The sequence below is a fragment of the Lissotriton vulgaris genome, chromosome 2_1 (assembly GCF_964263255.1).
Source record: "Lissotriton vulgaris chromosome 2_1, aLisVul1.2, whole genome shotgun sequence".
In the NCBI taxonomy this organism is placed as follows: domain Eukaryota; kingdom Metazoa; phylum Chordata; class Amphibia; order Caudata; family Salamandridae; genus Lissotriton; species Lissotriton vulgaris.
The window spans coordinates 526,624,170-526,636,500 of NC_141687.1; the positions used below are offsets into that span (position 1 = coordinate 526,624,170).

Here is a 12,331-nt window from a genome sequence, read left to right on the forward strand (position 1 = left end):
GATTAACGCGTTTAAGTGTTGTGGTCTGCATCAAGGCACTAAAATGCATAGTCAGGCATTAATAAAGCGCTCTGCGAGGGGAGGGGGGAGGTACAAGCTGGGACTGCAACCTTCAAGCGTGCCGGAAGTGCTCCACTTTCTGTGTGCACCTACTGTGCTGCTAACGAGTCTTGTCCCACACACTTGTCTGTTTTTGCAAGTTGACAAGACCCAGCACCTTGGTTTCACAGTGAGAAAGAGAGTGTTGAGATATTATAGTATACTCGGGTCTCACGCCTTGCCCACGCTGTCTTGTTCGTTCCCGCTAAAAGCGGCTGTGTCACTTGCCTGAGCACATTCGAGGAGTGCACGTTTGAGACTTTGAGCCCGTGTTCGGAGACTGCCCTTCCTCCCAATGTAACTTTTATCAAATCCTTACGAATGGGTACCATCTTTTTGCATAATCCTATAACAGGATTCAAGCATAACCATCACGAGGCAATGAAAAACACTCCCTCGATGAATGCATTTGAAACTGTAATTTCTAGCTACGTCAAGCACCATTGGCGCTAATTGTCCAGAAAGGTCGTACAGTGGTCTTGAGAAAGTATGTATGTGTATGTATGTATGTATGTATGTGTATATATATATATATATATATATATATATATATATATATATATATATACATACATGCGAGCAGAGGTGTTATACTTCACTTAATATTCTTCAATTGGTATCTTAATCCTATTCTCCCACCAGAGTTGACGACCTTGAAGCTGGTGAAACAGGTTGTAGTTTCTACGTCTGCTCAAAATCCTGTGATTCTGGGCAAATCACGTCATCTCCCCGTGCCTACCAAAAATGAATATGTCCTTGTGTAACGTAACTGGCACTCGGGTAAAGAGCTCCAATACTTCGTGTCAAATTCGCGCAATGTAAACCTGCAAAAAAAGGAAATCATTACCACTCAACCCAAATCTCGTCTCTCACTGCCTCCTCCCGATGCTTGCTCCTCGGCTCTCCAGCTTCTATTTCACAATTGTCCTTGACCCTCGATCCAAAGTTCCTCCTATGCACCCCTCTTCCCTGCTCAAAGAGAGTCAAAGCAGGCACAGATATGGAGCGTGGCCTCACTTTGATATCACCATGAGTACGTGAAATGCACTTCATAAGAAAGTAAAGTTAGGCCGTGCCCCTGCCGTGAGTAGTAAGCCTCCGCTGCCCCTCACCCACCCTCAACCCCTCACTCACCCTCAACCCCTCACTCACCCTCAACCCCTCACTCACCCTCACCCTCACTCACCCTCACCCTCACTCACCCTCACCCACCCTCACTCAGCGCAACCACAGCATCTTCACTAAATATATTTAATAAACTTTAAGCTATTGGCAATATAAAATAAAATCCATTTTATTTATGTATTAATTATTAATTGTTTTTTAAAGCCATTGATTTTTTTTATATCAATACATATAAGTCACATATAAGTCCCGTTAATACAAAACATGTTGCTTTACAAATGCTAGAGGTGTCACATTTACAAAAATTATAACTATTGGCTTTGTAAAGAAGAAAGCTATTAATTTAGCTATTTAGAAAAAACAACACATAAATAAAAAACAAAAAAATAAATAACACCTATAGCTCAAACTTTACTACTGCGAGACCTATTGCATTTCCAATGCTTGTTAAAAATAGTAATAATTTCCGCTCCCTTCCATGTGTCTGGAATTTTCCCCCCGGCCGCAATAACATTGCATAAGTGGTTTCAGTACGGTACCCAGACATCCACTTCGTGTTTAAATAAATCACCTGGGATTTTGTCAAGCCCTGGAGCTTTCCCATGTTTAACTAGGTTTAAAGCTAGTTCTGTTTCCTGTAGATCGAAGGCTAGTTGTATGCCTTCGTCATCTATAGGCGACAGAGCATGCTCTTCATGGACAGCACCTTCGGGCTCTGGGGCAGCATGCAATTTTGTGAAGTTGACAATCCAGGTTGCTTCATCTAAGAAGACCTCTCGTGATCCCTTCTCCTTTTTGTTGCCCTTTGCTACTACTTCCCAAAATGCCCTTTGGTCCTTTGTTTTAGTCGCTGACCGCATAGAGGACCATAATTCGTCATCCCATGATGATTGTGCATTGGCCAACACTTTCTTAAAAACCTGCCTAGATTCTTTAACTGCCACGGCGTTTTTAGTTTTAACTGACTCGATCAAGGTAAGTTTTGCTTTACGACATTCTTTGTTGAACCAGGGTTTACCTACAGGTTGTAGCATGACCGCTCCTGCACCTTTTTATAATCTTTTTGTCATAAATTCTAATAATTTGTTAAAAAAAGTTTGGTGCAGTTCGAGAAATAGGCTGGGTATACTTTGGCAGGGGTTATATGCTTCAAAGGTGTTTGAAAGACAACCATAAATATTGGCCACTGTCTCCTCTTGTTCTAAAATGTAGGCCCTTTGACAGAGCGTCTATTGTTACTACGTATGGTATTGTCTGGGATTGCTTTGTGTGTCATCTTTAGTTTCTATCCCGATAGTATAGTACTAGAAAAGCTTATTTCAAGAGGGCGATGGTCACTATATGATCTAGTTTTGACCACCATGTCTATGGCATATGGCCAAAGATCCAGGGAAACAATAATGTAATCAATTTTGCTCTGGCAGTTTTGTCTGTGGAAGGTGGAGGCTTTAGGGCTGTCAGATGGTAAGCGGCCATTGCACGCCCTCATACCGTGACGTACCATTACCCTAGTAATTTGAAGAGCTAAGTTTGTTCCAGCAACTACCCCACTACTAGATAAGGATGGTATACCATTTGCAAGGTCCTCATCCTCGTACAGTTTGTTAATCCCTGTAATGGGTTCAAAGTTACAGTTCATATCCCCACATATGATCTTGCTTGATCCTGGATCCAGATCATCTAAAATTGATTCTAGTTTATCAATGCAGGGTGACTCCTTGTAAGATGGGTAGGGCCTGTTGTACACATTAAATAAGTATATCTCCCGTTTATCATTAGTAGTCATTTTCAATCCAAGTATGTCTAAAGAGGCGATACTTAGTTTACTAATGGTAATGTTAATGGCCACCTTAACCCATTTTATTAACCCTCCAGAGGGACGGCCTCTTGCGGATGGAACTGCGTCCAACTGGAAAGTTTTGTATCCTACCCTATGGACCGATTTTGTCGCCCAGGATTCCTGCAAGATGCAAGTGTCACAGCTATTTATGTAGTCGTTCCAGTCGGGATCACTTATTTTTGAGCCCACTCCTGCCACATTCCAAGAAACAAGCTTGATCCTAGGGGGACAGGAGGTTAAGTTATTTCCACCGGGTGAAGGCAGATTGCATATTGTACTATCTGCTCCTACGTTGTTGTGGTTACATACTCCTCTCTCTGTTGAGTTTGATGGGCCCACTTTGGCCATTAATCCCTTGACATACTCTAAGTCTGGGCTAATCGAACTGTTATCCCCATGTGGGCAGGGTGATGGCAACTATCGAGCACAACTATCATAACAATACCCAGGTGAGTTACTATTATGAGGAACCACCGGACCAGAAGGGGAGTGTATGGGTTGAGAAACCTTGTCAAGTGCTCTAAGTCAATCCACTGCCTCTAGTTCACTGAACCGATTATAACATGGTATGAAGGGTGGTACAAACTGAGGGCCCATCCATCCTCCATGTTGCTGTGGTCCACCATCTGGAAATCTCCTGGCTCTACTTTGAACCAGGGTCCAGCCATCATCCCTCTCCTCTCCCCAGTTGTTGTAAATCAATTCCCTATACATCTCACGCCCCCTCCCGCCCCTACCATTATTACTGCCCCTGGTCCAACTCCATCTAGGCTTTTCCGTTGGCGTATAAAAATACGCCAAGGGTCTTGCCACAATTGATGATCCTTCGTTTCTAGGAGTTCCCAAAAGAATATGGTCCACAGATCTACGATCTTCAAAGGTTATAACCACACAGTCCCCCTGCACTCTTTTCCTATTGTAGCCTACCCAGGTAGCTCTCTCGACCATTAGGATATTACTACTTCTTGTTGGCGGTAGAGGATGATTGGAATTAAGCCAATAAAACACCTTATTTTTGAGCGCCCCGTATGGTTCCGAAGTTGAGGAGCCCAATTCTGGGACCCCGTCAGTATCACCACATAATCACATGCCTCTGGGGGTAAATTAATGTTCCTGCGCTTTTCTGTCTTGTCTAGTTGAGTTTGATCTGCATTAAAGGTCGCTGTATTAATACAGACTGTTTTTTTTTGCAGTTATCTCAGTTACCGTGGGGAGATTTACACTGTTTTTAGTTTCTTCTGGGCAGATTATGCTTGGCGCAGGTGGTTTAGGTTCTACCTTTTTACCTTCTACTTCGGTTTCTTTGTGTGTCTGCGGAGTAGTGTTGGGAGCAGGTGCACGACTTACTTTTTTTGCTTGACTGGTGTAATGGGTTTTTAAGTCTTTCTGTAGGTTAAGCAATTGATTTTCCATCCCTCTTAGCCTCTCTAAGGGAAGAAGTAGAGTTTTAAGTAATGACGTTAGAGATTACTTGAAAAGGTCCTCATTATCCGTTCTCGTACCTACACTATCGGCTATCGAGTTATCAGGTGGTTGATCAGCTATAGAATCATCGAGGTTTGTGTCATCTAAGATACATAAAGGTAGGGATTTGGGTCCTGCCCCCTCTATCTCCGACTCCTGCACGTGAGTATTCGAAGTCTCCCCTATAGTACCTACATCATTCCTATTAGTACTCTCTATCAAATTCCCTTTTTTAGCAGAGCAGTTATTTTTATGAATTTGCTTACTTTTCTTTTTAGGAATTGCTCCTTCCCTTTTTCCTCTTGTTTGTTGGTTGCTGCTGTCATTCTGCATGACTAGTAGTGGAGCAGTAGTAATATTTCCTGTAATATTTCCGGAGTTTACCGGCACCTGTGGATCAGTAAGACTCAGGTCCTGGAAGTCAGATTGTCTGCTAATGGTCTTGTGAACCTCAGCAGTTGTCTGTAAGAGGTTGGAGTGGTTAGAGTTATTTAGAGTACATTCTGGCGTGCGCGCTGCAGCAATATGTCCCATTGAAGACCTCTTGGCTAATGCAAGGTCCTGTGAGACCCTTCTCTCCTTAAGAACGATTCCCTGGTCGATCAGGGTGTTTGTGCGAACGATAAAATCATCAAGTGTTCCTGTCAATTTTGTGCCACTTGCTGCTGCCTTACTCCTTGTTTCACGGGAAACCATTTCTGTATGCTATGTATTTACCCAGAACAAAGCAATGAAGAAATACATAGCTGTTATGTACAAAACATCCGGGGGAATGGTTAAGAAAAAGGTCCGTTTGGTGGGTTGCAGAAGTGGATCTGTGAACAGGTAGCAATTATCAATAAATCAAACAAATAACAACATAAGGTTATATTACTATGGAGCTAAACACCATGTAAATAATAAGCTCTAAACACTTAACAATATGTCCAAAAGGGGACAGGTTACGTTTAGCAAAATCAGCAGCTTACGGTTTAGGAGTTTGTTAAATCAGTAGTATTGGAGAGAATCTCTGGACCAGACTTCTCAGGCCTCTGAGGGCCTAAGAGGGCGCGCCCTTTGCCCGGGCTTAGCCTGGGGCTCCCGCGCGCTCTCACGACGCGGGTAATTGTGCCGATTTTTAAGCGCCTCCTGGCGCCTTGTCCCGGGATGCGGCTTCCGGCCGCAAGGTCTGTTGGTGCTTGTGGTCCTCAGCCCAGAGTCTCACCCCCGCTCGGCGGCGGCACTAATGATGGAAAGGGCGGCGGTAGGGGGTGAGCAACAGCGCCAGCACAAGGAAACAGGTCCGCGGGAAAATTACTTTCACGGCAGGTACAGGTCACCGGGTCCTCAAAAAGGCAAAGCGTCTCGCTCCACCGGTAATTGCGCCGATTTTTAAGCGCCTCCTGGCGCCTTGTCCCAGGATGCGGCTTTCGGCCGCAAGGTCTGTTGGTGCTTGTGGTCCTCAGCCCAGAGTCTCACCCCCGCTCGGCGGCCGCACTAATGATGGAAAGGGCGGCGGCGGGGGGTGAGCAACAGCGCCAGCACAAGGAAACAGGTCCGCGGTAAAATTACTTTCACGGCAGGTACAGGTCACCGGGTCCTCAAAAAGGCAAAAAGGATAAAAGGAACCAAAGAAAGCAGGAGAGACAAAGAAGGTGGTTTTCAAAGGAATGTCTGGAAAAGAGAATTGAGGAAAACAGCACGTAGTCTATGCATAAAGTTTGATCGGGGTAAGGCCGATGCCCTCACGAAATTAAAAAGCGAATACAATATGTTAATTAGGAGGACAAAAAGAGAGTATAAAGAAGGTTAGTCAAAGCTGCTTGAGGCAATAGAAACAAAGAATATACGCCAGTTTTGGACACTAATCCAATCAGCAATGGATCGCCCTGTGGCCACAATGAACTGTGTGGTACAAGAAGTAACTTGGGGAGGAATATTTGATGGATCTATATAGCCCAGGAAGAGAACCGGAAGAGGGTTTGCAACCAGATTTGAGCAGTCTGGTGGCAGTCTTAAAACCCGACTTTTCGGCCTCTGAAGTGAAAAAGTATGATTAAAGGTTTGAATCTAACAAGGGCAGCAGGTCCTGACAACCTTCCTGCCTTGATAATGAAAACCCAGCTGGACTGGTGGGCAAAATTCTTTGCTAAAATGTTCCAAGTTATCTTAAAAACTGGGAAGTTCCCTAACAATTGGAAAGGTGCAATAATAAGGCCCATACACAAGAAAGGCGATCAGCAAGCTCCAAAAAACTATAGATTAATTAATCTAATAGATATTGGGGAAAAGATTTTCTCAGAAATAATACTAGATAAACTAAAAGCTTGGGCGGACCAGAATTCAGTGGTACCAGTTGAACTGGGGGGGATTCAAAGAAGGTCATTCCACCATAGACCACTGCTTCGCCCTCTGGGCACTAGCCCGGAAGTCAATAGAACAAAAGGGGAAATTGTATTGCTGTTTCGTTGACTTCCGGGCAGCCTTCGACCTAGTGGATCGAAAGAGCCTATGGAAGTGCCCGATAAAATATGATATACCGGAAAGCCTACTAACCATACTAAAGGAACTACATAGAGAGAACTGAGCCCAAGTAATAAAGGACTCACAAGGGTCACTGACACAGAAAATAGCCATAGGTAATGGGCTAAGACAGGGCTGTGTCCTGGCCCCCCTGCTCTTTGCAATATTCCTAGCCGACCTACCCGCAGTACTGGAGGTAGAAAGAAGTGCAAGTCCCAGAATGAGCTTTGGGAAAGTAGCAAGTCTAGTATATGCCGATGACCTGGGGATAATTGACCAAACAGAACTTGGGCTCCAAAGGAAATTAAATGATTATAAAGAATACTGTGATGCAAAGTTTTTAGTTGTAAGTATCGATAAAACAAAGCTTTTATTTTTTGGTAAGAAAGACAAAAACTTTAACTGGTACTTAGGACAAACAAAACTGGAAATAGTAAAAGAATATAAATACTTGGGCCTTTGGTTCTACAGCTCCCTAAAATGGTGTATTCACCTAGAAGCTCATACAAAAGCCTTTTCTTCCATCTGTTGGTTTGAAAAATTCAACAAAGACTATGGGGACATGTCGCATAAACCTATGTTAAAAGCTTATGAAACTATGATCCCACCCCAAGTATTGTATGGGGCAGAAGTCCTTTCTAAGCGGTAAAGGAGGGTGGGATCGGGAGGAGGGTAAGGCCCTAAAAATGCTACTGTCCCTTCCAGGCTCGGCAATGATCCAGGCAATTAGGATGGAGTTAGGAACAATAGCATGGAATAGCCAGGTCCAAATGTCTTTTGTAAGATTCTGGAAACGCCAGAACCCAGGGGGAGTGCAGAAAGTCTCACACTGGTGTAGCGAGGAGATTCGGCACTGTAGCTTAAAATGGACAAAGGAAGCGAGAAGGAAAATCCAGGCAGTAACAGTGATCTCAACACAACGCTCCTGGATGTAGAATTTACAAAGGCGTCACTCGGGTACCAAGGCATGGAGCAGTCAAGGAACAATGACCTAGAGTACCTGAGAAAGAAAAAAACAGCCCAATGTATAATAAACTCCTGGGTAAATGATGCATGGTATCCATACCTAGAAACCTTACCAAACTATGGGCTTCGGTGCGAAATCCTACGGATACGGATTGGCATTAACCCGTGGTTAGTGGATGAGAAAATAAAGGCAGAAATGTTACATCCAGATGGAACATGCAAATGTGGCCTTGGGACCAAATCTGAAACCCAGCATATATTGCTAGATTGCTTTGCAGTTTTAGAATTAAGAAAATTATTTTTACGCCCAGTATTTTTATAATACGGAATAAGGTCAAAAGCCCAAGCCATTGTGTGACTGACAGAAATGATAAACCTTGACATTGCAATTGCACTAGGAAGTTTCATGAAAGGCTTAAATTGGCTTGTATGGGACAAACTTAAGTAAGGATAGTAATCCTACCTACCTAGTAATACCTACCTAGTAATAAAATCCCATACCCTGAGTATATAAATATTGAAGCTTATGTAACAGTCATAGATCCAATGGTTTTAATTAACTGCTGCTAAAAAGGAAGGTATGTGGACAATGAATTCCCTTTTAACGAGAGTTGAACAATACCGCTGATTAAATATTTTTGTTATTTTAATTATTTAACTGTATATAGAATACTTAAATGTTGATGTCACCAGGGGAGAAGGTGGTTACCAGTCTCTTTTTATAATGTATAAGCTAAATTAACTCTGAATTAGTGGTTTTAGCTGTTGGTGATCTTTTTATGTATGGTTTTATTGTGTATATGACATTTCTGTGTGTTTAAAGACAATGGTCTAAATAAACAGAAATAAAACAGGAAAAAAACTGGAAATACCACTAATATCATAGATGCCGTTGTGAAGGATAACTTATGGAGCACTGTTACATTTTAATGTATGATCAGTACTAGTGGAAAAAGCAATAGTTTGTTGCCTCTATGAACCCTTTTGAGTTTTTTGAAATGTCATCTTTGACATTCGTGAAAACCTGATCTGTGCAATAGGAGAAATTGTAGTAAACTGTTGGCATCACTCGAATTGCATTTTACTTTAGTGTGTGTATATATTTTCTAGATAAAAATGTTACGTGAATTTTATGATATGAGTTTATTGTATTTCACAGATTCAGTTCCTGGTGGATAATCTAAAATATTCATCCTCTTGGGTCAATAAAACAAGTTGTACAATAACATCTGTTATCTACATGTACTTCTATTGTTAGATCATTAGGGTTGCCTAATTTTATTGCATCATCAAAAGCACACTTAATGTTCGATAATCCAGGAAGTGTGCAAAGTGACCTACATAATTAAAACTGAGCCGCTATTGTGAAACAATGGATCCTTAACCCTGCTGTATGCTAAGCTGCTTTGTTCCATATGGAGATTGATCACATTTTGCTGAACACTGCAAATGTAAAATATATTTCCGCAAGATAGCTCCTAAATGTATATGCCATTATTCTGTGTTCGCTTTTGTCATAATTCGAGTTCTTCTTGTTCTAGGTCTGCAAACATTTTCTTGATGCCATTGAAAATAACAAATATGGCTGGTTTTGGACATGTCCTGGTGGGAGTGGTTGTATTTATCGTCATGCTCTTCCTCCTGGATTTGCACTGAAAAAGGACAAAAAGAAAGAAGAGAAAGAAGATGAAATTTCACTGGAAGATCTTATTGAAAAGGAGGTATTTGTTGTTGTTGATATAATAGTTTGATCACTTTTTTTAAGTTGATACACCACACTGTTGGAAAGTTGAGTTATGGAATTATGGCCTGTCAACATATTTTAGAACTAGAGTTGAGTAGTATTACAGAAAAAAAGCTTAATTTATTTTAAATATTGCATGCCTGTTTTAATCACTTATGTTCCCTTAGGACATTTTACTTTGGGAGGGAATTGTTTCACCAAGCATTCCTTTCTTATCAAAATGTCCGTCAACTGGGGCACGTGCTGCATTATTATTTCACTTGGAGCATATAGGAGCTGGGATAAAGCAGCATTTTTTTCCTGAAGTGAGCTGTGCCCCATCTGCCTTCATAAAGATTATTTCTGAATCTCCTCATTCAAATTTTGTGGATGTCATGGGTGACTTTGCCCCTATACAGGAGGATTGGGATGGAGATTCCTTATACTTTACAAGATCCTAAATGAGAACTTGCTCATGGGTGTGCTCAGAGGAGGAACTGGGAGCACAAATCATTGCTTCCACCTTCACACCTCACGAGGCCCACCTGCCAACAGTTATGGTTGACTTTGGTGTGATAGAGTAGGTAGAAGCGCCACTGCCTTTGCAATTTCCCTCCATGCTAATCTCTGCTACAAATTCTCAACCTTCAAGATGGATGCTCAAAGTAAATTGACTGCCTCTTGTCTCTAGATCAAGTAATACTTCTAAAGTAATTAAATAAATCCGTAACAGTGGGGGAAAGTGGTGAGTGAGTGGACCCTTTGGGAAATGTTTCCTAACTCTGGCATCAACTTCACTGTGTGGATGATATGTAGCTGTTCCTTGACCTGCAACATGGATAACATTAATACACTTGCCCAGTGCTACTTCAATATCAGCTTGTGGATGTCACAGTTGAAAATAAGTGCTTAGTGTACAAAAACAGAGTTTCTTCTACTATCATGTAACTGCTTCATGGTGGTTCTGCCGGACAGGGCTGCAAAACTATAGGCCATAAACGCCATTTGCAGAGCATAGGGGTTCAAAGATTTAAGGCATGTCTTAATCCCCACCACCTAGTTCTCATGTTTCTTGTGGAGCTTGTTTGTTTCCTCAAACTCCAACAGGAGATTGGCCAGAAAGACTGGTTTGCAAGTTATGTGGGAGGGTCTACGAGTACCCCCTTGAGTGTTTCAGGTAATTCTTTTGATTGATTGATGGCTGCGGAAAGGTGCTTTCCAGAGAAGCCTTCTGAAACTGTTTTTTAAAGTTGCTATATAAATTTGGATTTTTACAGATGTTTGTAAAATCCAACGTTAAGCAAGCTAAACGATTTGACTTTATTGTGATATTGGTCGACATTTCTCTTAGCCTTTTACTACTGAAGAGTGTTAAAAAAGTGATTATGTTGTAATCTGTAGGACAATTGAGGTTTTACAGTTTTCTAATATTGATGTCACCAGGTGTCGCAGTAGTACCTCAAGTAAGGTTGCATCAGTGATCATTGAGGGATCAAGGGCAGTTGACACAGCAGTGAACCAGAATGTTTGTCAGATGCAGAACTAGAACCTGTTGCAAAGACCGGCATTTCCTCTCTAGACTGGCAGTACAAGTGTAATGAGTTGAATCTCTGACAGTGTGGGAAGCCCATTAGAGAGATCTGAATAATAGCAGTCTTTTGTCAGCTATTGAGAGACAACTGCTAAACACTTTGTTTTTTTTGGGCTGTCAAGTGGCATTGACTCCTGTTTCTTCAGGCTTTCAGTTGGCATTGACTCCTGTTCTCCCTTTCGTGCAATGCACTTTGGTGTTGTTTTCCAACAGTATGCCTGAAGTGCAACCAAACAAAAGTAATAGGGAATGACTTCTTGAAGCGGTGCACGGAGACATTTGGACTGTTGGCCATGTCGCAGAAGAGGGCAGTCCTAATGCAAATGTAGTCTGTAGGCTACATAGCTCATGAGTGGAGCCTGCCCCCATAAGTGGTCTTGGATGTTTTTGAGCTCTGGTGGTGTGCAGCTGAAGTTTCTTTGTAAGACACGCTAGTTCAAAATACCTGATGTGTTGATCTTGGTAGTTTCTGAGAAGGAGTACTCTGGAGATAGTTTTTTGATCCTGTGGATATCCAACATTTCTTAGCTTTTTCCGTTCTACCCATGATGCTCACCAGATTGAAAATGTTTCATGCAAACATAATCCTGATGGTTCCGAATTGACCTATAAGGGGGTTAATGTAGCGATCTCCTCAAAGGAATGTCTTTCACACTGCCTTCATTCATGCTGGTTCGCTCAAGATGAAATTAGTCTGCTGCATCTTAGCATCAGATGCTAAAAGTTGCACATTTCGTTTTTGAAAGCTTGAGATTTGTTGGCCCTGTAACAGGAAAGAAAATTGTTGGTTATCCAGGGGCTGCATAAAGGAGCTTGGGACATCATTTTGCATGGCCATGTTTGAGTGTGCCAGTTTTGGGTTTGGGCACATCTTGATACATGTAAGGCCTCATCCTTTGTAGCAGTGGATTTTCCACACACACACACACACACACACACACACACACACACACACTCCTCAGCAGGGGCCACACAACTAAACTGCGAAAAAGTAAGGCTGCATTTTGTTGCAAAAACTTGG

At 42.2% G+C, this 12,331-nt stretch overlaps 1 protein-coding gene across 1 annotated transcript in view; it reads left to right on the forward strand.

The window, feature by feature from the left end:
- Window positions 1–12,331, forward strand: part of ZC3H15 (zinc finger CCCH-type containing 15) — a 283,862-nt gene that overhangs the window by 163,782 nt on the left and 107,749 nt on the right. Inside the window, exon 6 of the mRNA XM_086955460.1 lies at window positions 9,538–9,717. Coding sequence (XP_086811586.1) covers window positions 9,538–9,717 — 180 coding nt within the window. The remainder of the gene's footprint in view (window positions 1–9,537; window positions 9,718–12,331) is intronic.